The sequence below is a fragment of the Cygnus atratus genome, chromosome 1 (assembly GCF_013377495.2).
Source record: "Cygnus atratus isolate AKBS03 ecotype Queensland, Australia chromosome 1, CAtr_DNAZoo_HiC_assembly, whole genome shotgun sequence".
Lineage (NCBI taxonomy): Eukaryota > Metazoa > Chordata > Aves > Anseriformes > Anatidae > Cygnus > Cygnus atratus.
This window is the reverse complement of record NC_066362.1, coordinates 197788409-197812756: the sequence shown is the minus strand read 5'-3', so window position 1 is coordinate 197812756 and position 24348 is coordinate 197788409. Positions and strand designations below refer to the sequence as shown.

The 24348-nt window shown below is 40.3% G+C and overlaps 2 protein-coding genes and 9 non-coding genes across 32 annotated transcripts in view; 1 reads left to right on the top strand and 10 right to left on the bottom strand.

Annotated features, from left to right (window-relative positions):
• Positions 1-9190, top strand: part of CEP295 (centrosomal protein 295) — a 38963-nt gene extending 29773 nt beyond the window's left edge. For both annotated transcript variants that reach the window (XM_050708135.1, XM_035542676.2), the window contains exons 20-29: positions 435-653; positions 1914-2068; positions 2294-2456; positions 4355-5016; positions 5912-6055; positions 6351-6468; positions 6771-6973; positions 7556-7664; positions 8085-8184; positions 8747-9190. In XM_050708135.1, coding sequence (XP_050564092.1) covers positions 435-653; positions 1914-2068; positions 2294-2456; positions 4355-5016; positions 5912-6055; positions 6351-6468; positions 6771-6823 — 1514 coding nt within the window. In that variant the 3' untranslated portion in view covers positions 6824-6973; positions 7556-7664; positions 8085-8184; positions 8747-9190. The remainder of the gene's footprint in view (positions 1-434; positions 654-1913; positions 2069-2293; positions 2457-4354; positions 5017-5911; positions 6056-6350; positions 6469-6770; positions 6974-7555; positions 7665-8084; positions 8185-8746) is intronic.
• Positions 9191-9646: 456 nt separating this feature from the next.
• Positions 9647-24347, bottom strand: TAF1D (TATA-box binding protein associated factor, RNA polymerase I subunit D). Of its 21 annotated transcripts, none has more exons than XM_035542675.2 (16): positions 24171-24347; positions 23741-23804; positions 21160-21375; positions 20588-21044; positions 20114-20289; positions 18095-18149; positions 17636-17893; positions 16396-16464; positions 16091-16137; positions 14660-14791; positions 13635-13672; positions 13035-13095; positions 12327-12380; positions 11401-11478; positions 10485-10564; positions 9647-9885 (listed from the first exon to the last, which is right to left on the bottom strand). In XM_035542675.2, exons 3-7 carry the CDS (start codon positions 21360-21362, stop codon positions 17879-17881), a joined length of 906 nt encoding a protein of 301 aa, XP_035398568.1. In that variant the 5' UTR covers positions 21363-21375; positions 23741-23804; positions 24171-24347; the 3' UTR covers positions 9647-9885; positions 10485-10564; positions 11401-11478; positions 12327-12380; positions 13035-13095; positions 13635-13672; positions 14660-14791; positions 16091-16137; positions 16396-16464; positions 17636-17878. The 21 variants fall into 21 exon arrangements, with proteins under 21 accessions (XP_035398568.1, XP_035398551.1, XP_035398555.1 ...); XM_035542658.2 differs by having other exon boundaries at positions 17636-17919; positions 24171-24239; XM_035542662.2 differs by having other exon boundaries at positions 17636-17919; positions 23741-23817; positions 24171-24218.
• On the bottom strand, positions 10309-10441 carry LOC118246090 (small nucleolar RNA SNORA25). Its single transcript, XR_004778079.1, has one exon. It is a non-coding gene; the product is annotated as a small nucleolar RNA SNORA25 (small nucleolar RNA).
• On the bottom strand, positions 10848-10969 carry LOC118246080 (small nucleolar RNA SNORA32). The gene has a single exon (XR_004778070.1). It is a non-coding gene; the product is annotated as a small nucleolar RNA SNORA32 (small nucleolar RNA).
• Positions 11588-11726, bottom strand: LOC118246087 (small nucleolar RNA SNORA8). The gene has a single exon (XR_004778077.1). It is a non-coding gene; the product is annotated as a small nucleolar RNA SNORA8 (small nucleolar RNA).
• On the bottom strand, positions 12431-12562 carry LOC118246081 (small nucleolar RNA SNORA18). Its single transcript, XR_004778071.1, has one exon. It is a non-coding gene; the product is annotated as a small nucleolar RNA SNORA18 (small nucleolar RNA).
• On the bottom strand, positions 13396-13468 carry LOC118246086 (small nucleolar RNA Z40). Its single transcript, XR_004778076.1, has one exon. It is a non-coding gene; the product is annotated as a small nucleolar RNA Z40 (small nucleolar RNA).
• On the bottom strand, positions 14122-14253 carry LOC118246079 (small nucleolar RNA SNORA1). Its single transcript, XR_004778069.1, has one exon. It is a non-coding gene; the product is annotated as a small nucleolar RNA SNORA1 (small nucleolar RNA).
• Positions 14424-14558, bottom strand: LOC118246088 (small nucleolar RNA SNORA8). Its single transcript, XR_004778078.1, has one exon. It is a non-coding gene; the product is annotated as a small nucleolar RNA SNORA8 (small nucleolar RNA).
• Positions 14897-15022, bottom strand: LOC118246084 (small nucleolar RNA SNORA40). Its single transcript, XR_004778074.1, has one exon. It is a non-coding gene; the product is annotated as a small nucleolar RNA SNORA40 (small nucleolar RNA).
• Positions 16276-16347, bottom strand: LOC118246085 (small nucleolar RNA SNORD5). The gene has a single exon (XR_004778075.1). It is a non-coding gene; the product is annotated as a small nucleolar RNA SNORD5 (small nucleolar RNA).
• Position 24348: the final 1 nt, after the last annotated feature.

Below are 24348 nucleotides of genomic sequence, written 5' to 3'. Positions count from 1 at the left end.
CTGAATTGTATCTGATCTCATTCGTACCCGTATATGAGTTATTCCATGTTCATAAACCAATTCTTGAAGATTACTTCTTGAGCCACTGAAGTCTCAGGCTGGCTCTATTTTAACTCCAATCTTCTGAATGTGTAAGTGGCATTTTGAGTAATAAACCTTGTAACTTGCATCAGATTGTGTCTTCCTTATGTAAAGCTCAAACTCTAAGATCATTTGCTTGCAGCCTTTCTTTCCTATTGTTTTTAGTTGTAAAATATAAGGTGTCAGTATTGATTGGAGACAGCTTACAAAAAAAAACACAAAACAAAAAAAAAAAACAACACAGGAATCCAGATGTTAAGGGTATTTCAGGATATTAAGCAGTGTGTTTTCAGGTGAGTTCATGTGAGTGGTTTATATGAAAAACTGTGTGAACACCTAGCTTCTTATTTCAGGATTGTCTTCTGACAGTACCGAAGACCGGATTTTGAAAAAACCAGCAAGCTGCCCTTGGAGCTCCTCGCAGCAGAGGCAAGAGAATCTGTCAAGAGCACCTGAAACCTGGTTGTCAGAAGGGGAAGTGTACCTTTATAAGGGCAGTGAGATTCAGCAGATCTTGGAGAAATGTGGTGGAGATTTGAACTCTTCATCAGAGAACAATGTGCATTTCCAAGGTACCTGCTATTTTAAAGCATTTCCGTATTACACTGGCATACGGAATGAGGGTTATGCATTCTGCATTATATTCAGCTTATATTTTATTGTCAATGTGTTCTAACTGCTTTAAAGATGTTCGTCATCCTTTGCTTATGTATATGTCTGCATAGGATAGTGCAACAAAAAGATAATCTGATCAGACATCTGATCATAATCTTTCTGTGCAGCTTCCTGTGACTGTGGCTAGACTGTTTCTGTTTCCGTGCTTGTCTTACTGCTTGTGTATCTATAACTCTGTGTTAAGGGATTCAGAACAGATAACAATATATAATACTTATCAACTATCAACCCTATCTGAATGAAACACCGATTAACAGGCTGCCAGAAGGTCTGTGCTCTCCTGTGTGCACAGTTCTGTGCTTTCTAAGTGCACATTTAATGATTCATGAAAATAAAACATCTTTATTAGCTGTCGTGGAGATAACTCCAGTGTTTTAATTTGAACTTGTTCCTTCTGCAGTGTCTTTGGAAACGTGGAATCATAGAACTTTAGATTCATCTAAAGAAGGGACTTCTACTTGTGATCCAAATTCTCCTTCCTGCTCAAAGCAGAGCCATTTTATGCCAGGTTGCTTAAGGCCTTGTCGAGCCAAGTTCTGATTATCTCCAGCGGCAGAGATTCCATACCACCCAGGCAACTTGCTTAACAACCTTCACTGGGACTTCTTTTCTTTGTATCTAACCAGAATTTCCTGTGTTCCATCTTTTGTCAATTATCTTTTCTTCTGTCACTGGGCATGGTCAAGAAGAGCATGACTGCATCTTCTCTCTACTTTCTTTTAGGGTGTTGTAGATGCCAGAGATTTCTGTTCCTCACCTCTTCTCCCACACTCAAGCCTTTTTGTAAAACTGAACAAACCCAGTTTTTAAGCTTCTCTTCAAACATCATGTGCTTCATCCTTCCTCTAGTCATTGTTGTGTCTCCTCGCTGGACTTGCTCCATTGTGTCAGTGTGTACTTTTCATACTGGGAAGCCCTAAATAGGACACAGTGCTTCTTATGCAGTCTTGCAAGTACTTAACAGAGAGCTTCTTGACTGTAGGTTTTCATTTAAAAGTAAAATAAAACCATCACTTTCTTGCTGCTGTTTGTACCTGCATTGTAAGAGTTGGATGTTGTAATTTTTATTTATTTTTTTTACAAACTATTATTTGTATGCCTGCAGAATTCTATGTGCTCTACTTATTCCATCTGGAAAATAACCTCTTTTCTTACAGCTCTAGCAGCTGAGCTTGATTTTCCTGAAATGGAGAGGCATTTTCCTAACTCCCGTCATCAGCTCTTTCAGCCTTTGGAACCAAGTCTTGACTTTGATATTTCATCATCCCTTTCTCAATACAAGATATCCCAAGACAACAGAGAATTTAGGAAGGTACTACAGAAAAACTCTGGCTTAAAATTTATGTAAGGTTGAAACGTGTAATCCCTATACTGTGTTCTGTTTATATGAAAAAAGATTTTGATATATGTAGAACTGGAGGCATTTTTGCTGTTAGCAAGGAGTAATGTGATACAAAAAGCAAAAATTTCCATTGACTTTTTATCCTTCATATTCCTGAGAAAACGAAATCTTAATTGGGATTTTTTCTGCCACTAGACTTCAACATTTTCAACAGAAAGTCAAGACATGTCTGCATTTCTAGATGGGAGAAACTCCAGTCTGAATATACAAAGAGGCAGTCTGCCTTCTAGCCTTGAAACAAACAAGCCCGACACCATTACATCAGAAGAAGAGTCTTTTAAAGAAAATGGTATTCTGGGTATGTAAAATGTAGTCTGATCTATGCTTACAAAATCAAACCATCGCTAATATGGAATTACCAACCTTTAAAGTTGGTTTGTTGGGTTGAAACTGGAAAGGAACTCCTCCCTTCTAAATCAGCAGTTGCTACTTAAATACAAAAGCAGACCCTGCTATTCATATACTCTAATGGATATCTAAGTTACCAAGAACCAGGTGTTTCAGCACAGTGGTGCTTTAACAGAAACTGATCAATAACAGTAAAAGTAACACAGTATTTATGTAGTGGATGTATTAATAATATAAATGTTCCTGGTTATTTGCATATATATCCACATAATTTTGGGAAACATACTGGTCATGTTTAAAGCTGCAAGCAACTGTGCTAGGTTTATTATGCTTCTTTCACTTTAGATAGCAGGTACGAGTACAAAAGAAAATGCCAGAAAAGGCTTACACTGTGAGACTACCTGTGGTGACAGCAAAGGGGATTTAGGAAACTCCTGCTAGCTGTAACATTCACTTTCTAAATTGCTCATAGAAACAATCTCCATGCTTTAAACTTCTCTCTTACGTTTCCTCATCTCTTTTAAGTTTTCTTTTTACGATCCCAAACCAATTATTCTTGGGCTTTAAAATTAAAAAAATAATTAAAAACAAACAAAACACAAATAACAGGATGAGAAATCAAAAACTAATTCAGGTTGTCAGTTTGAGGTAGGTTGATATTTAGTTCCATCATCTGGAGAATTTTCTAGCGATGGCTGATATTACAGTGTAATTCCTCCCTCCCTGTAGTCTCTTTCAAGATTTTTAATAACTGCTATTTATCTGGAGACAGTATTCCTTGTGCATATAAAACCAGATATCTTGTTAAACAAAACAAAAATTTCTTTAACAGAAACACTTAAAGATTTATATGATATATTGCTATCAATATAAAAAAGAAACCAAAAAAACACTACCACTAAAAAAAATTAATAATGTGATGCTGGAGTCTGTGTAACTGATTTTATCAATCTTTTGTGAGAGGCATATTAAAAATGTATGTATGTATTTAAAGAAACCTTGTTTGTTTGGTAGATGCTGTAGTACTGAAATGCCTCCCCAGTAATTAAAATATTTACACCCTATTTTTCTCCTTTCGTAGCTTCTTCTGGAAAAAAAAATAATCTTGGTTTGTATATTTAGAATCTAAGGGAAAGATAATTTAGGGTACAATACTGTAGCTTTTAGGACTCACAGAATGGTTTGGGCTGGAATGGACCTTAAAGCCCACCCAGCTCCACCCCCCTGCCATGGGCAGGGACACCTCCCACCAGACCAGGTTGCCCAAAGCCCCATCCAGCCTGGCCTTGAGCACCTCCAGGGATGGGGCATCCACAGCTTCTCTGGGCAGCCTGGGCCAGGGCCTCACCGCCCTCTGAGTGAAGAGTTTCTTCCAACCAGCTGACCAAAATGAACAGCTGTCAGTGTTCCAGTTTGGATGTTGTCTTCTACTATGAAAAGTTTCTGCCCAAGTAATGATGTTTCTGATCACTTTCTTCCTGCTTTTGAGATTTTGCTGGGGGTTCAAAAGAAACTCAGGACTGCCATTTGCAGTGTATAAATAGATACAAATACAAATCTAGTGACTTACAATGCAGTTACGTCAGCAGCATTGTGAAGGCTATCCCTAAACATACTGTAATAAGCAACAAAAAATGTTGTTTCTTTTTGTGTACAAAATGAATCATATATAAAAAACGAATCAAAATGAGTCAAAGTTGAATGAATCAAGTAGTGTTAATGGTATTATATTTTACTAAACTTCAGCAGAGTTGCACATTCCTCAACAGTCCTGTTATGGAGGGATTTTTTCAAAGCCGAAATTGCGTTGTGTTAAGATAGAATTCTGACTCTAACTTTTTGAAACAGGTTCAGATGAATCTTTCCACCCACTGCGAGTAGAATCTTCTCTGAGCGATCTCAGTCAGAATGCTGATCAGCCAGAGGACCGTAATGTAATGTTAGAGAAGTCTTTTGGACAAAACCCTGGGATTAAAAAACGAGGCAACGAGAACTGTATTTCGTCTGTCAGAGAGTATGAAGAACTGGCAAGAAACATGGAGTGTGTTAGTCTGCAGTGTTCAATGGAAGAGACACGAAACGAAAGTCTGAGTTCACTGGAAGAGCAAAAGTCATTTTATCAGCTAAATACCACACCTGTCCCAGTGGACGAAACTTTCCCTCAACACTTACTCAATGAGAGTGTAACATTCAGGCAAGAGACTCTGTCTTCCGAAAAATTACCTGTTGAGGCATTTGATAGGAAGTACGTGAAGCTTCCTGAAAAACTACTTCATGTATATGAAGCAAATAAAGCAGTGGCAGCGGATTCTCAGTGCAATAGCAATGTAAAGGAGCCAGATCAAGGACTTCCAGAAGTACAGAAATCCTCAAGGATTACCAGAGAAACCAGCTTGGAAGTCCCAGGCATGCGTTTACAGGCTGTTGTACAACAGAATGTTTCTTTCCTGGGAAGACATGAAAAATGTTCCAGTTCTGTGCCTGGAAGCTCACGTCGTATTCCAGTCTGGGTAAGTAAAACAGATGTGGTTGTTTTTGTTTTTTTTTTTAAGTTTGTGCAGGTATTTTGTTTATTCACTTTTTTTTTTTAATCAAGCAATTTTAGGCCTTTAACATCAGAGAACTTGGCAAATGTTCACTTTATGATTCTAGTTTGACTTGCATGTTTCCTGGACTTCTGCTCTCCTGCTTGACCTTTCAGATTGTAGCACTGAAGTAATCAGCAGTAGCTAAATTGAGCTTTATCTCCCATGAGCATCATCGCAGGAGCCCTAGCGTATATATTCCATTTCCCTCTCATAGCATTAGTTGGTGTACCATGTGCACTGGCATGACATGGCAGTTACTTAACTGAACAGCCCCTACCCCAGTTAAGAAGGGGGCTAAATAATTTAACCGAAGCATAAGTAAACTTTAAAAAAAAAAAAAAAAAAAAAAAAAAAAGGTTTGACAAAGTGGTGTGTTTTTATTTATTTATTATTATTTTTTTCAAAAAAGCATGGCTGTAAGTGGATTTCAGACGTAATTTACACTTGAGGGGTGGAAGAGGTGACTTTGTTGCTTGGTTCTTTGGGTTATTTGTTTTTATTTAGCAGTGTTTAGAAAACAAACAAACAAACAAATGTACTTTACGTTGGATTTAGGTTCCAGGGTTTGCATACATCAATTAACAAACATCGCAGGCAAGGTGCTCCATTTCCTTAGTGCTTGGGGCAGATTTTTTTTCCCTACGTGTTGAACGAGCCTCATCTTTGGAACAAGCTACTAGCTGTTGATATTTCTGCAAATAGTGTTTTTTTGAATATTATAACATTAATGTTAAAATATATTTTAAAATGTATACAATGCACATATATATATATATATTATATCTTACACTGAGGTCTTGTGTAATCTGTTTGCTAGGAAACTGCGTCGGGGCATGGCATTATGGAGGAACCTGAACTCACTCTGATAAGCTCAAATGACATCAGTGTTGTGGAATCTGACGTTGAGCATGTGAACCAAGAAAAAAGTGAAGAGGATAAAATCAGTAACCCAGCATGTGTGGTTAAGTCCGACCTTAATGATTTTACTGAGGGGAGTCTTAATTAGTGTAATTCTGCAGTTGAGATCTAGTGGGTGAAGGGACTCTACTGGATTTATTTTTAAAGTTTTTGAATGCTTTTAGAAACACAGTTTCTGATTCTTACTGTCAAGATCCATTTCTGATGTTTTTTCGTGTACCTAAAGGCAAAAGAACGCCTTTTATTTCTATCTGGTCTGTGTCAATGTTGCAGTACTACTTGACTCAAACTTGTGGTGTGTTTTATGCATTTTTAACTAATGTTCCTTTTTGAGACAGGAAAGAGAATTTTTACCACTAGTTCCAGATGCGGATTATTCCATGTTTGTAAGGCCTGACAGTTCTTCCAGAGCCCGGAGTCCCAGTGAGAGACAGCATCCATCACATCAGACCGCAGGTAATTAATTAGGAGCTTCTCAGGTCTTTGGTATGTTTTGAGGTTTTAAGATGCTTTTGATGCAGTAATTATTACAGCATTCGTCTTGGCAGTACTGCTTACAGGTACTGGATCCTGTAGCTCTGAAGTGCTGCCTATTTTGCAACATTCATTATTCACAATGTCGTTCTCCTCGTGCTATTTATCAAAGCAGTCAAGGTCAGCATTTTATGAGAAATGGATTGAAATATATGAGTTATTAGAGGTGATAATGTTCTTTGATGAACATGAGAAATGTTCAGTCTTCTCCTTTCCTTTCTCAGTGATGCTCCTAGAGTTTCCTTCTGCATCAGGAAGTTTGCAAGAATCTTTTTGAAAAGAAAGAAGAGCTTCATTCAGAAATCTCTGGAAAGAGTAGAAGAAATCAAAAATAAAGAGAGAAAAAATGAAAAGCCAGAAGCCAGACAGTTTCAAAGAAGAAAGTCTGAGAAGTTAAGCTGGCAAAAGGAGTCTTTTCTTCTCACTGGTATGTTTATCTGGGGACATGACAGGAGTAGGTACGCCTTTAGTCGCTGTGTAATCCCAAAGAACAGCTCTCCCATTTCTTTCACTCTTGCTTCTTCTGCAGGCACCTCAAGGATGCGGGGAATTTTTTTTCCCCACTCTGGCTACCTCTTCAGTGATGTAATGGCCCTTAATTATCTGCTTCATACATGTATGGTCATAAGGTGTCTCTTACGACTGTATTTAGAGACCTCATTCATCTCTGATGTCTGTTAATAGGGATTTGGAAGTCAGCTGTTGAGAAGCAGTAGCCTAACGAGTCAGAGTGAGAGACTTAATTTCAACAGAAAACTTAAATCTCCATTGTACCCATTCTTCTCGCTTTTCCTTGTTGTAGTTCCATCTTCCAGTCTTTGAAACCTCTCGTGTTTTTGAGTACTCTTGTGCTGAAAAACCCTGTCATTGATGTTCCTTGATATCATACAACCAGTCAGTGCCTTGTGTCAACTTGTTAAATTGAGTAAGCCTTTGCTGGGGCACAGTGCAGCTTTGTATGAATATATGTATTAGCTAGATTAAAATCCATTTTCCGTGTCTTTTGAAGGAAAAAAAGGTGCAGTTGTCAACCAGTTGAAGAAAGTAGGAGAAGTGAAAGTATCTTCTCCAGAAGACAGGAAGTCTGGAGAAGTGGAAATGCATCAGCGTACCTCAAGGTACCGCATGAACAGAAAAGTTTGGATTAAACAAACGTGAGCACAAACAAATCAGCATTTTGTGGTCTTTCAATTGCACCTTAACTGCTTAACATGAAACTATTGGGAGAGGGGAGTGAAGTGTGTTTGAAGCAGGTGTATATTTGGGGGAATTCCCTTGCAGAGCTTCCTGTAAGAATCAGGGCTGGCAGCCTGCTCAGCTGCAGCTCACAATTAAAGCTGGACACTGACAGCTCCAAAATGGGGTTTCTGTGAGGTCAGGGAGCAGGAGAGGAAGTTTAAGTGACCCTCGATTATTGGATAGCGAAGTCAAAACTGTTTTTTCTTAGTTTCTAGTAATTGAGACAGACTTCCTTAATGTTAATTTACTCCTGCTTTGCCACTTTGCTTCCTGACAATATTTTCCCATTGTTTTGACAGACTTTATAATCAACTTGAAGAAGTAAAAATCAGAAAGGAGGAAAAGAAAAGGCAAGAAACTTATGCTAAAAACAGAGAAAAGGCTAAGGAGTTTCAGAAGGTAAAATAATCTGTTATACGGTATCTTGAGCTGGTCAGTTCTCATTTCACTGAGCTTCCAGTCAGAGACAGTTGTGCAATGTGTGACCGAACAGAACACGGACTGAGTCAGAATGTTTCAGCTTAGCTTCTGGGGAGTTGTAACCTAACCTTTGGCAACTCAGCAGAGCTTTTAAAGATTTCATAGCCGTTGCTATGGGCATATCGTACTTAAGACTGCCCCTGTGGACAGTCACTGTGTTTGTAGATTCAGAGCACCTCTTAGGGCTGAAATTTTTCTCCAAAGGAAATTGGCTTTGGCTGTTCCAAGTAACTTCAGTTTCTACTGAGCTGAGACTACCTGAGGTTAAGGTGGCAAGGGACCTGTTTGGATTTGCCTGTAACAGGAACTGCTATATGTAGAAGTTATACAGCTGCTGTTACCGCTGTTCAGGCTACACCCAAGTAGTACCTCAGTTTTCTGCTTTACTACAGTAAAAGTAACTTTAAAAGTAACTACATACTTTACTAGTATGACTACTTAAGCTATGTTACTGTTGTCTCATGATTTTTTTTACTTACAGAAAATGCTAGAGAAGTTACGCGCCAAGAAGACAGGGAAAACACCTTGACTGGCAGAAGCCTTTGAGCACTCTCCGTTAACTGGGTTGGTACAATTCAGAAGAGCAAGCACTTAGCAGTAAAATCTTATTTAAATATGGTGTCTGTGTAATACCTAAGGTAACAGTTCAGCAATTAATTACTTTTCACCTGTGGCAAACTTTACTAGAATGACAATGCTGTAAGTGCCTTTTGATGTGCGTTTTGGTTCTAAGAGCTTGTACTAGTAATACAAATTGTATAAAAATAAAGGTTATTTTTAAAAAAACCCTCAATCTATGGATTCCTTCTGAAAAGCTACATCTTTAGGTAGTTCCTCACGTTTTCTTAGCCCATCTTAGAGCATACTACAAGCTCAACTAAGCCCCAGGATATCACAAAGTGTAAGCTCAACTGGTAATGCAAGCCTGAATTTTGTTACCAGTAGGTAGAATACCTGGGTAGCTCCATGAAATCTGGCCCTAGTTCAGAGGCAGTAAAGTCTCAGAAGGGTAGAAGCTGATGAGCTTTTTAAAGAACAGTTAACTGCTTTGTTCAGTTCAGAAAGCAGTATCAGTGCTGTTGTACCTGAAGAGACTTTCAAACTGCTACCCGCTCCTTAAATAAAGAGGGTAAGCCAAACACAGCTTGTCAGTCCCTGGATTTAAGTGACAGGGAGGGTTGTTGCAATGGGGGGATCAGAGGTAGTAATTTTGCTGCAGCTGAAGGGTATAGGCTCCACTCTCACCTTCACACTCATGGTTTTAAAGGGCTGTTCCCCTCTTAGAGCTGAATATTCTTTTTCCTTTCTTATAACATAAAACAAACCAACTTCACCATGTTTTATAGTATAGGGTTAAGAAAGAATCCCTGGCTGCAGCTGGTCCTTTCAGACATGGCTTTTATTTAAATGCTGTGACATGTACAGAATAAACACCCCCAAACCTGAATACAGTTGAGTTCAATAATGGAGAAGTGGGGAAAAAGCAGTTGGTAACACACTATTTCAGTTTACTGAGCAGTAAGGAAAGTTCAAATGACATTAAATTACTGCAATTAACACTAGTATCCTTTCTGCATTTCTGTTCTTCCTTGCAAACATGCAGCAACATCACAGCAGAACCTGAAAGAGAAGAGCACACATTAGCACCATAACTCCAGAGAAAAGCCATTTGAACTGCCTTCATGTTTTCCTAGAGTGTAAAGCAACTAACTTGGTAACATGGTGCCCACGGAAAAGCAGTATGGAGGAACATGTTTTTATATTCCTTACTGAAAATGTTTACGGGCAAAAAACATTATTTCCAGTGCCAGCTCTGATTAGAATTTTCTTACAGCCAGTGTCCACAGCATTCCAGTCCTTCACTTCCATCCCCCCTCCCTCACCTAATTTTGGATCTACTTGAGGACTTCCATGCAGCTCTAGGAACATGTCACGCCCCCCCCCCAAGACAGAAAGAAGCAGCATCCTCTCTCCATCACCACCTCAAAAAGGTGACAGGGCAGTAGATCATCTTTTTTCACTCTAAGCAGCTTTACTACGTCAGGTTTTATCTCCTCAGAAATAGACCACAGCACACACAACGTGTCCACAGCATCCTGCAGAGGATTTCAATGTACGGTCACTGCGTTAAGAGCTGCTGGTTTTTCAGCCACGCAAACCCTCTTTGAAGTGACCCTGAGCATCCTTTTTAGTACCAGCAATCCTGGTAAGCACCTTACCTTGGGACTTGCTCTGGCAGCACTCAGGTGTTGCTTTTCACCCCTCCGACGTTCAGCAACTCAGTAGCTGACACTACAGGCTAGAAAGTCAGATTGTTAGCACACACGAGTTACAGCAAACCGCGGTTGGATGCAGACTGCATGGAGCAGCCTTTTGTTTTCCCTCGTCTGTATGCGTGACAACTCTCTCCACAGCAGCTTCTGGAGCCTGAATTAACAGGTGAGATTCTAACTAGATCTTTGATTCCCTGGTAGCCCAAGTGTCAGAGCTGCCCAACAATACAGCCACATACCTATCAACACCTCAGCAGGAACCTGCTCAGTTACCAGCAGAAGGGAGCATGTGTCTGACCTACGTTAAAGCTTTATTCCCAGCAGACCTAGTGCCACGCAAGGTGGCAGTTCAAGAGTCTGATGGACTTGCTTTACGGTCATGTCCACAGCTCACCAGAAACATAACATCCTAGCAGCCTTGGTAATGACCAGATTCTCACTGCTATTACCACTGACTTAAATCCATATTTAAGACCCAGATTTAAGTTTCCCATCCTTTTTTCTTAAGGACAAATCAAAATCATGCCAATATGTAAGTGAAGCCAGGCTGCGTACCAACAACGAAGCCTAAAATGTTCAATGCTCCAAAAAAGAATTAATCATGACCAGCAACAGTCTCTGCTTCAGGAGCTACAAATCACTGCCTAACTCTGTGGCATCCACTCAAGTTACACGAACACCCAGCTTTGACTTGCGGATGAAGCAGCTTGCCCAGGTACTGCCAACACCCAGGACCGCCTGCTACTAGATAAGGATTCCTCTACTTCCCTAGACAGTTTTCTTCAAGTCCTAACAAGTTAACAACCGCAGTTCTGTGAAGTTACCTGAAACCTCCTGAACTGACAAGTAACTCAGTGCTTACCAGTCAAATGGGTCGTTATCCTCTTCCACAGCTAATCCTTTTAAAACAGAGCTCCCTTTGTTCTGTATTCCAAATCACCTGTAAAAAAAAAAAAACAAAAAACTGAATACACCTGGGAAACCCAGCTCTCACATGGGGAAGCTGTACGTGGAATAAGGAGTGCACTCGGATCCTTGAAGAGGACAAAGTTTGTATCAGCAGAAATACCAGGTTTAACACACACACCAGAATGAAAACCAACGATGCCAAATGCCGAACTGCTGTAGCACTGTTTTTTGAACACCCCATCAGAGGAATGCTGCTGGGTGCAGATACCATACAGTGCAACAGGTGCAATAGCTCAATCCACCACTGCACACGTTAACGTTCAAGCTCCTTCTATACCCACTCCACAAAAGCAGTCATGCACTTAAGAGAGAAGAGATTCCATGGATTTCAGCAGCTTCAGAACTTTCAAGTGTTTACTTTTTCCAGAGTATTTTGCTTGTTTTACTTTAAGCTATATTCTGTAGAACAGAATCCAGGAATTGTAACAGTGTTGTAGTAAAATGGCTGAGACGCTCGGAATTTAACTCAAACATTTGAAGAATTTGAAGCTTAAAGATAGATAAAGCAGTATGTATTGCTCAATTAAATAACACAACAAAAATGCAACATGTTACGAAGTTATTTCAAGACCAGACAGACACCAGAGTGCCATCTTTTTTTCTTTTTAAAAAGCCATAGCAACCAAACCAAGAACTAGTAAATAACTGCTTTAGGATTAAAGCTGGACTAGACTGTTCCAAGACAACAAGAAAACAACCCACAAGCAACAATGAAAAAATTTTGATACCTACACAAAAAAAAAAAGGCTGAAGTTCAAGGCATGAAATTAGCCATGTTAGTTACACTTGAAATCTCAGAACACATCTTTTGACTCTTACCAAGCTCCTCCATTTGCACCACTTTTCATTTGTGTCAAATGCAGAAGCCAGTACCTGAAGGAGAACACAACACATTATTTTCATTCCTCAAATGGTAAATGAAGATTTGTCTTGTAGTTTTATCCCACAGAGCTAACAGGTAGTTCAATGGGTAAAACTAAACCACAAGTTTGTTCTGTGAGGCGTTTCCAACGACATGAACCTACAGCAGAGATCCCATCGGGATAGACCTCACCACTGCTGTTACCACCAACTAATACAACAGATAAAAATCAAGCAGACCAGAGAAGTATAGCATAGTAGTTGCTCCTAAAGTGCCTTTTTACTTTTTTCCAAGAAATTTAGGGGAAGAGGGAAGGGAAATGATGCACTAATATTTGGATAAGATGCAGTAATAACTCCTTCATATCAGCAACAGTTTTAATATTAAAAGCTAGTAATACCTGAATGGTAATAGACAGAGGAAATTAACTACAGAATTTATTTAAACACTTGCAACATATGTACGTAACATATTTATTTTATAATTTCCACTTAACATACTGACTGAAAGTGAACACTACTTCAGAACGCAGCAATGCAGTGTTGAGAAAAGCGCCTGAGACACTCCACAACGCAGTAAGCCTGACTTGGTAAATAGTTCAGTCACCGAAACCCTGAGCCTCCCAAGCAGTAATGAACTTGCACAACCTCAGCTGGCATACTAACCTGCGGAAGGTTCATGCTCCTGGGAAATGGCTTTGTTTTTCTCATTTTCTCTCTGTGTCACCTGAAAAAGCAACATCATTACGGGGTTACAAAGTGACACGTAAGTACACAGGAACAAGTAGAGCCTACAGCAGTACTTAAGTGATTTCTAATCACCACAAGCATTTCCGATAACCTCTCTCACTGCAATCACACTTAAAGCTGCTACATCTGAATATTAAATATGTAATTTGTCAAATGTAATTTGACAACTTTTTATTAATAAAAAGTCAGCTGTTATCTTTACTTCCTGACAAAACACCGCTTGTTAAACATTCAGAATGGCCACCCAGAATAAACTGAGATGAAAAACACGTAACTGATTTGTTCAGAAAGGCTATTCTCACTCACTCTCTTCAGAGCAGTTGAACATTTTGCCAATCATCACAACAATTATCTTACACCACTCTCATTTTTGGAGGAAGGTAAGTGTCTGATGCAGCAACACTGCATTTTCTCAGTAAGAAAAAAACAGCAATGTACCAGCTCAATGGACTGAATTTAAGACTGCTAACTTGCACTGATCAACAGTCATAGGAATTTGGTATCAAACCAACTTACCGAGACACTCCTCCAGGCTGGACTAGTGGGTGGGCTTCCTGAAAAGACAGCAAGTTACAGGATCTGAGAAACAGTTCTAAGTTCCCTCAGCATTTTAATAATTTTAAGACTCTGGTATTCTTATATTGAATAATAAACATTTCTTCTGAGATCAGAGACATGGCCCAGCCTGTCACAAAACTATCAACAAAATCTACCTGTGATTTAAGAAATTCGAACGCTACGGCACATGAGATGCAGAGGAGTTACCTCAACTGGTATTGGGATGTAAAGAAAACATGAATGAGACTACGCTTTAAGGCAGCTTAACGAGTACACTTTCACGAACCACTTACAGGACTGGAGCACTGCATGCCTTTCTTGTAGCTGCCAACCTTCCTCTGTAGACAGGATGCCGAATTCAAAAGCAAAACAAACCAATCCTTGGGATTTCGTTTTATTGTAGCTACATTTTGGACCATGCTTACCTAATTGTTTCATTAGGCAAGCCTGTTACAGGCCTCATTGTCACCACTGCAATGAGCTTTACAGTGAGGAAAGCACAACCTGTTGCTGTTCTAGCCACGTTGTTCAATTCAGACACACGGAGAGTTGTGTCTATTTGCTGAAAAACGAGGCATAACGACACTTCACTATGCCTAGAGAATAACTTCTGGTTTTAAAACTCAGCCAATTAACTTTCTGATACTTTTGTGTTTCAAAACAACTACCTCCTCGGATACCTCCCACTGCAAGAAACGTTCTGGAACAAAATATTATCAAGTAACAGTTCAAAGAAATTCTTCATCTACTTGTTTCAACAGAAACACCAAGTTAAATCAGCATGTCCACATGAAAACCAGGATGCCAGCAGCTGAAACACTGCAGTGCCGCTTTTTGAATACATCAGAAAGACACTGCTAGGTACACATGCCTTGCAGCGTACAGGCTGATTACTTGCTCATTACTTAGCGTAATATTCAATGTACTTCCCTGAAAAAATTTAACTCTCTCATGCTGAAGCTCAGCAGAAACACAAAGCTTACCTCTTTCCCTAATGTGTTCCACAGGAGTGCGCTGAGGTCAGCCAACAGTTATCAAGAATTCAAACAGTCCAAAAAAAAAAAAAAGTAAAAACTGCTCGGTGCTGTCAAGCCGGTGAAATTCATCCACAAAGTCTGGGAAGGAAACAATGCAACTAGACTGTATTTCTGCAAAGGCGCTACAAAATTCCTGCCCCGGATTCAGGATTTAGACTAAATGCTGCTTGAATAAATGCAAAGATTGTCCCTTCATATAAGTAACACAACCAATACATGCATCAGCTGTGGGTTGCGAAGAAGGGTTTTTTTTAAGCACTAGGTTCCAGGTTTTTGTCTACAGCACCAGACAAAAACTGAACACGTGCTGAAACAAACTGAAGGCATCAGCTTTCACCTTTTTTTCCACTATTTTTAGTCTATATTTGAAGAGCACACAGAAATCATGTTCAATTTCTCAGTCTCCTATATACTTACCCATTAACAACTGTCACCTTTCATACCGTGCCTTCTATTTTTAGACAGGTATAATTTGGACTACAGTAACTGGGGCAACAAGTTCAGTATCAGATCTGCTGTTGTAAAAATTAATTGAAAATCAATTTAACACTGCACAAGTTCCCTAGTCCAGTACCCTTCCTACAGCAAAGGCCAGAAGATGATGCTGTGTTCCTACCCTCTTACAAGGGAGAATGCTCTCAGAAGGCTTCAATATTTTCTGTCTCTTGGCTTTCCACCTTGCAGATCTTTTCCCGTACAGTAACCCTACATAAAGTGTTCTTCTTCCATGCTATTTCCTACGCCCTCCTGAAGACACAAGAACTTGACACATGAAAGAAGCTTCTTGAAAGAAGTTTCACAGCTTTAGTGATCCAGGACTACCTCCCTTCTGATGTTCCCATGACGTAGGACATGCATTAAGATGGGATTTTACCAGAGGGAAGCAATCACAAGCTGCAGCTGCACGACACACGCCAGTACAGAAATTGGTGGGGCACCACCAGGAGACTAAGCGCACAGTAGCTCTCCAACCTCCTCAGCACAGAAGGCTCCAGGTAATATCCAAAACAAATCAAGTTTGTCCTCAGTTGAGAGGCCCTGCGGCATTCAACACCAGGTTAAACAGAAGTATTTCCATATATGACTTCTAAAAAAACTGCCTTTAATATGCAGGTACTACAGAATTATTTTACTTCCCAGTCAAGCAGAAGCTACAGGCTCTAATTTTGGTTAGACTGATAAAAGAAGTGTTACTCTGAACTTTCTCTCTCGAGGTTTCACGCGTAGCAGTGAAATTTTATTTATTTACCTGAAAATTTAATTTATTTACCTGAAAATTTAATTTATTCACACTAGACTGTTTTTCAAAAACATTTTGTGAAGTAAAGCAAAAGCTACCTGACAAAAATAGCAACTGCAAACCAAGTAACAGCTTACCTCTTGCATCAGTTGACCAGTATTTCATTATCCAAAAGCAAGATAAACTGGAAAAAAAAAAAAGGAAAGGGATAAGAACTATTAGATATGATGAAGTAACGTGAGATTCCTAAAGCCAAAAGCTATGTTTCAGCGATCAATTTAACAGCTGTAACAAGCTGGCTTTTCATTTGTACAAATCCAGTTCTAATCAGAATTGAAATTTAGTTCATTTCTGAGTCACTCAGCAGTTGAACAGAAAAATTCATCACATGAACTGCAGAATGAGCAGTGCTCCCTCCACACACCACCTCACTATGCCTTACCCAGCAAGAACCCCACTCCTAGATCCAGGACGACTCTGTGAAGCCATAGAGTACTTCTCAGGTAGATGCCTAAAAGAGTTATATTTAGCCATTAATTTTGGACCATGATTAAATATGATCTTCAATTACTGAAGAGTAGATTTTTGTAGTTTCATTCCCTACAGCTATTAAGTTGCAACAGGGAAACCTCGAGGGATATCTTCAAAGATTTGAAACCTTAATTCAAGCAAATAAAGAGTGCAACTTGACCAATCCTCTTTGTACTGAGCACCCGCAGTAAATCTCCCCAGCTTGTCAGATCAGCAGATAACTTGCCTTTTTTTTTTTTTGATCCCTTTTACCTGCTGAACAGCTGTTAGTTTGTTGCTGACAGCAATTTGGCTGTTACAGAATATTTGGGGCTGAACCCACTGCTTATCTACATCTCCTCGATTTACAGGTAAGCTTTTTAAGCGTAACTTTTATTATTATTATTATTTCTACCACTATCAAGAGAGTCTTGTAATCTAGGAGTTATCACTTAACGCTCATTAGTCATGTTTCCAACCGGCTAAAGCACCTTTCAGGAAGGAAATTTGGATTTGAGACAGCACTTGTTAACTACTATAATCCTAGAGAGCTTCCCACTTCTGCTTAGTTACATTCACGAGACCCCATTAAAAAGAATCTTTAAACTTAAGAGTTATCCTGCACTGAAAAACAGACAACTTCAGTTATAAGAGTTATCATCTTTCAAAAGTATCAACAGCATTTTGTAGTAGCCTTGTTGAAACTATCTAACCACTTTAGTATTTTTTACTGCTGGAACACACACATGAGCATTAAGCTTCAATTCTGTCTTCAACCTTTGCTCAGCCCTCCAAGTATTTTGAAACACAGCCTACATTTCCTTGAGATACTGAATAACCCCTCAAGTATCACTCAGTCTTACTCCCTAGAGCTACCAAGTTGCAACAGGGAAACATCAAGCTTCCTCTGCAAAGCTATGAAAGGGGTCTCTAAGCCCCCTTCATAACATGAACGCAGCTATGTATGTGCACACACACGCTGCTGCTAAATCGCAAGATTTTGAACACTTAATTCTGCAATTCTATGACCCCTTGGTTACACAGGTTGCACAAGCTAATATTTAAACAGGATTACCAGCCACTGCATCAAGGGTATTTGACAGGTAAACGCTTAACAAAACGATTATACTTGTTTCCTAACAGTCAGACACAAATAAACCCAATACACTCACCTTAAGCCCAATCTGACTAGGCTGCTGAGTCGACAGCTTAATGCAGTCCTCAGACCAACACTTTAAACCAAGTAGGCCTTAACGAGGTATCTGAAGAGTGACTGCTGCCACCTCATTAAGCAGTTTTCTGTTCACTGGAGTGAGCCTCGCTGAAGCCCAGACTTAGCAGCAGCACGGCCTTTCTTTTCTACTCCCACCACTCCCGTCGATTTTGCACGTTTTGTTTCTGTCTTGGATTTCTTCTTATTGGGAAGTTTGCTGCTTAAAATGAAACAGCTGTTGTCCTGAATCAACAAAAGACAGCGTATTCACAAGTCTAATTTTGAGACACCTCACTTTGATAAGGACATTGTCTACAGCTTCTTTAACCTCAGAAGGTTAAAGAACCTTATTCTTTAATGTGGAACCTTATTCCACATTATAAACCTTATTTGAAGTAAATAAGGAATATTTACTCACCACTACTCTGACATCAAAGTCATCTTGATTATCAGCACCCAAGCTGTTATCATCACTGAAATATACAAAATTTAAGTCAAACTCTACTCTTATAGTAGCCTAACATATTCATGCTATTTTCCTACTACAATCCCTGGCTTCTCGTAATGCGTATGGAAGTGCAACAGCTCGTGGGTGTAAGATACTACTGCTTTTACAGGAGGCTGTTCTCAGACAAACTTCTGGCAACAGAATTACATCCCAGCTACCAACACAGGCAGGACAAATTCATTTTCACTATGGTCCCCAAGTTTTTACAGCAAGACAACTTCCCATAAAGCTGGGACAATTTTAGTCCTATTGTCCTGGTTTCAGCTAGAATAGTTAATTTTCCTCCTAGTAGCTGGTAGGGTACTGTGTTTGGGATTTAGGATGAGAAGAATGTTGATAACATGCTGATGTTTTAATTGTTGCAGAGCAGTGCTTACACTAAGCCAAGGACTTTTCAGCTTCTCACACTGTCCGCAGCAGGCGGGCTGGGAGTGCAGCAGGAGCTGGGAGGAGACAGACCCAGGACAGCTGACCCAAAACCCACAGGCTTTCATTTCTTTTTGATTCTCTCCCCCATCCCAGAGAGGGAGGGAGGAGGATGAGCGAACAACTGTGTGGTGCTCAGCTGCCGGCTGGGTTAAACCACAGCAAGTGGCACAGGGACAACTTGCTTCAAAACTCTAAGTCTTCTAGTACTTAATTTCATAAAAGGAATTCCCTCTTTGGATGAGCCACTTTGCATTTGTTCTGCAGACCTTTTTCTGCTCTTCTGTAGAAAACAGCATACTAATTACCATTACCTACTTTAGAGGCTCACCCTAATACTTCAACGCACAAGAATTACCAGCTTGAGCGATAAATAGGTGAGCAATACCTGAACAGGCTTGTACCTTTACACTACCTTCTAGCTTCCCAGTTTTAAGGTGCTATGTATACGTACAAAACTATGTCATCTTGCTGACTTTTTGATCCACTTATTGTGTGTAAATAAACTGTTTTGATCATGAAGACCTACGATACACCTTTTATACCATAAAATGCTCCACTTTATTTATTTGAATATTTGAGAAGAACAGGAAATATTTCATTCAGGAAAATATTTCAGGAAATATTTCCCCAAAATACAGATTTCAGTCAATCACATTTAGAGTGCATAATGTTGATATAGGTTAACAAAAAGGGTAGATTTGAGCTCAATACACCTACAGCTTGGTCACAAAAACACACTATTGAAGACAACTGTTCTTCCTCCTGAATTGTTCAGCTCTAAGCGTAGCAGACTGTCCTGGATCTGGCTGGGGTAGCTTCTTTGCAGCAGCCCATAAGGTGCTCTGGTTTGGATTTGTGATTGCAAGTTTTCTGTCTGTTGCTGAACAGTGCTTGGACAGCTTCACAGCTTGCCCTTTCCTCATTCTGTTCCACCCACCCCACCCCCAAGCAAGCCGGCCTTCAGGTGAGCAAGAAATAGGAGGCGGACAGAGCAAGAGAGCCCACCTGAACTGACTGACCAAAGGCTTATTTCATACTGTGTAACATCAGGTTCAGCAACAAATACCAGGGGCTTGGTCTCGCCCCCATTCGCCGTTCCCCTGCGCTGCTCAGGGTGAGGAGGTGAAAGAGGGTGGATGGAGGGAAGCTGGTTTTAGTTCATTTTTTCAGTTTCTCACTCCTCTAGCTTGTTAGCAATAGGAAATAAATTACATTAATCTCCCTATGCTGAGTTTTGCGTGTGATAGTAACTGGTGAGTGATCTCCCTGTCCTTGTTTTAACACACGAGCTGTTACCATGCCATAGTGGTGGCTCAGCTGTTCATCAGTGTCAAACCACCAAGTGTGTTACTGACTTACAGGAGTACCTATTCATTTCACCAACCAAATTCATGTATCTACCCGTTGATAACAACATTGATGCCGTATACTCAACTTTGTGTTTTAGTTTAGAACAAAACAGCAAGCTTTTTACTCCCTAAAAATATAAGATGAACTTACTTCATCTCCTGGATAGGGGAAATGGGACCTTCATCATCTAAATACTTGTGTTTCCGTACTGCCAGACATTCTCTTTCTAAGTCTTCACTAGCTTGAAGTGCTTTTAAAGCCTTTTTGAGGTGTTCTTCATATTTGAGCATTTCAATATACCGGAAGTATCCCTTTGTAGCTGCTTGCTAAAAGTAAAAAAACACAATGGGCAAGATTTTAATAATACCACTATAATAAAGCAAAGAAATAAAGTATTTATAGTATCAACCGAATTGCAGTATTAAATTGACACCCTTATTTCAGCTGTGCTTTTCTTCAAGGTATTAAACAGAAAACAGCAAGTGTCCCGCGTAACAAAAATAAAACCACGTTTGTTTCACTCTACGTAGCACATCGGGTAGAAACAGAAAAAAAACAATTTACATTCACTGTTTTTAAAATAAATTCAAAATTAAAACATTTCTCCAGTAAAACAGGACTCACCTCATAGTCAAGAACCATCTTTAAGGGAATATGTTTTGTCCCATAATGTTTTTCAACAAAAGGGAATTGAAAACCCCGATGTAGAAGCCTTTTCCTTTGCTCTTGTGGTGAGGCTGTCAGTGGTGGCCTCCCAGTAGGCATGTATGTGCGCTCGTGCCTTGTCTTTGTCTCCGTCTCAGTCTTCCTCTTCCTTGATGTACTCCGAAAATTCCTGTGTGCAGCAGTTTTAAACTTCCTTCCCCTGAAGTGATAGGCAAAAATGGCTTTCAAATTAAGCTTGGATTTCTTCTCTTTGGAGCTTTCAGGTAGTTTCACTGGACTCGGAGGAGACGGAGAAGAATCTGAACTTTCATCATCAGGCACTGTTACAACAGCTTCCACTTGTTGCCTTGAAGGTCGTGATTTCCTTTTTTGCTTTGAAGGTGCAATGGAGCACTTGGTGTGGTACTCACTGCCACTAGAAGCAGAAAGGTCACCAAAGAAACATTTACTTTCAACAGAATGCGTACATTTATGATGTATCGTGCAGGTTTTATGCATAAAAAGTTCTCCAACTAGCAATAAAAACTCACATTTCTGAATCACTGCTGTCCAGGATGACCTCAACTGAAGACTCCTCAGGAATGGCACCCTTCTGCCTTGAGCGTGAACGTTTCCTGTGTTTATTTGTTGCGTGCTCATTTAACATATCTATTTCTTTCTGTTGAGTGCATATTAGATCTTGGGCATCAGGGTAATCAGAAACAGAAGCCTGGGATTCATTTGCATCAGTCATGTTTCAACCTGTCCTAAAATCAATGAGCATTCAAGAAATTAAAGAAAATCCTCTGTTAAGCAGGCAAACCTCCCCTGCTCCATTTCATAGGGTTAACTTAAAGCAATTTGTGAGCAAACTTGGATATGAAGTTCTCCTGTACATGGACACATGCATGTAAGCCAGCAGCTTAACTTTAAAGGATGCTGCACATCTAAGTCATACTCAAACACTCACTTCACTGTAGTTTATAATAATTTTGAACTTATCCAGGCCTGTTGGCATGAGAAACAACGCCATTTCCCTGTTCTTTAAGGCTTCCTGCTCTAACAATCTATCGACATTTTGTTTACTGCTATCAACAAAAATGGAGACTATCCCCAAAAGAAAAAAGTAATTTTCAGCTGAATCTGCAATACCATCCACCCCTTGAGCTGCATAAATCCATACAAAATAGACTGGAACACACAGCAGAGGAACCTGCCCTCACTGTGCAATAGCCTAGAGTAATTTTATCTGCATGCTAGTCGTTTACTAACCTCTAGTTCTCTATCTTGGGAGATTTTTACGTGCTTTTTACATATATAAACCAGCAGTAATAGGTAAAATTAGCATGCCAAAACAAATGGTTACAGAACTTAAGCAGCTGTGACTACTCACAGGACTAAGTTCCATTTCCTCCCCAACCCATACAGCTACAAGCTATTATCAGAACAAAGGTGATGAATACCACAACTCTATTGCAGCTGTTGTTACCATAAAAGCAGCAAATAAAAAGACCTATTTTGAAATCTTAGAAAGTGGGCATTCTTTATTATCAAAGCTGTGGCACTGGAGACACACATGGATTGTTCTGCCAAAGTGCATTTACCTTCTCAATGCTGACCAAAAAAATTTATAATCACAAGGCTTACATATTCATTACATTTCTTGAAGAAGTCATACATATTACTACTGGTTTACTGAAATTATACATGTATGTTCCTCCCATCTGCACAGACTCAATGAATTGAAGCAGTGGTCATGGTGGTTGTTGCGGCCTCTTCATCCTTGTCTGTTGATTAACCCTGAACCTGTTTTTCACTATTTCTTCCTTAAATAGTCTTGTTTTGCTGATGTGCCAGCTGAGTTATACACGCTTCTTCATTTCTTTCTTATGTTACGACCCTTCCTCCATTTCCTTTGATTTGTTAGTGCTTAACTAAGCAGAACATATAATACAAAATTCCTCATGAGGCAGGACATACAGCTGAAGGTTCCTTCCATGCTAATATCAATATTATTCAGGCCAAGAGATCTATCAGTATCACTGAACATCAACAATTAAGTTTTAAACAGCCTACACTTGGGAATGAGTTTTTGCATCATATAACTGTTCAAGGTAGAACCTTCTTCCTTGTGCTTTTTTTTTTTTCCAAAATTGAAGTCATTTATTTATCAACCTGCACTAAACACAGGTGTGGGAGTACAGCAGAATTGAAACTCTCCCTAATGGAGATTCAGAAGCAGCAGAGGGGCTAAACATGCCCTCCTTTGGTGCCAGATGAAATGCAAAAAGGTACTGTAACTTTCCAAGACTCGTTCTGGAGAGTAAGAAAGCAGGCATTTTTTATTAACAGCACTGGGTACATAGGGGATAATTCAACAAAACACACACACCCAAGCAGAACAGTGAGTACTTATTTATAGTTTAGAGATATACATATTCACACAATTTCCAAGAAAGGCAAGTATTTAACATTAATGGTTTCTCAGAACTAACCATCATACTATCCCTCCTACTCTCACATGTGCAGTACCCTCTCTGGTAGTCACACTTTGGGGTCTTTTTGATTAAGGGTCAGTCTTCTTCACTGTGTACTTACTTTTCCCCTTTCCATCTTTGTGCATGCTCAGTCATTGTTTAACTGTTTCAGCTGTTTTCCTCTTTAGAAGCTCAGCTATTTTAATTAATTTCTATTTCAGGGCACCGTGTTCCCTTTTCAGTTAAGTTCTTCCTTGCTCTTGTGATTGGAGCCAAGTCTCCCTATCAGTGAGGCTGATACAACTCAGCAATCCCTATTCATTTGCACATTTTATGTCTTATATTCTGTGTTTCAATTTGGAAATAAGCTTTTATATCACGTAATCTACCCTCTTGAATTTTTTTTTTAACTGAAGTAATTTGTTTATAAACCTGCACTAAATGCAGGTGTAGGGGTACAGTGGAGCTGAAACTCACCCTAATGCTGTTCCAGAAGCGGCAGAGGGGCTAAACGTGCCTCATTTAGTGCCAGAGTAACCACAGGGCTGCTCTGCTGCTTGGGGCCATCCATACAAAGCCTGAACAACGCAAACTCCAGAACAAAAGCACATGCAACAACGTCAGCTTTTCCTACTCGACTGCAGATAATACTTACAGTTTGGGGCTAAGCACCAGCTTCTACTTCGTCTCTCTCACCACCCGGCATGCCAAGCAGCTCCCTGAAAAAGAAAACTAATCCACTCATTACACATTGACGGATCCCTTCCCTCGGGAGAGCCAAAAGGCTGCCGAAAGGCGTCCAGTCCCGGGGCGGACATTTTGTGCGCGGCCACCCGCCCTTACCACAGCCCGAGGGCGCCCCGGCAGCCGTGAGGGGAAGCTCGCCGCCGCCCAGCCCGCTCCTCAAGGCGATCCCCGGCCCCTTCCCCAGGCTCGCCCCTTCCCTAAGCTCGTTCCTCAAGCAAGCTCCTAGCTGTAAGCGCTGGGCAAGCAGGAGGGAGCGGCCATCGCCTCAGCCTCCTCTCAGCCGGGCGCCTCGCCCGCCAAATGGCGGCGGGCGCCACGCTCCCCCTCGCCCCCCTCACCTCACGCTTCGGCGCCGCAAAGGGCTCGAAATGGCCGCTCCGGGGACTAAATAGCGGCCGGCTCTCGCGAGAGGAGCTGAGGAGGAGGGAGGGAAAGAAGGAGGGATGGATGGAGGTTGGGTGGGTCGGGCTGGAGGCGTCATGGAGGGGGGTGGTGGTGCCGCCTCCAGGCAGCCCA

Bases quoted from the DNA above. Each gene is read 5' to 3' on its own strand.
- TAF1D (XM_050708122.1), bottom strand. From the start codon at position 21,268: ATGAGCACGCAACAAATAAACACAGGAAACGTTCACGCTCAAGGCAGA. The intron at 20,290-20,587 runs GTGAGTCCTGTT...TTTTACTTTTAG, and splicing joins AGATGGTTCTTGACTATGAG to CAAGCAGCTACAAAGGGATA. The intron at 18,150-20,113 runs GTAAGTTCATCT...TGTATATTTCAG, and splicing joins TCCCCTATCCAGGAGATGAA to TGATGATAACAGCTTGGGTG.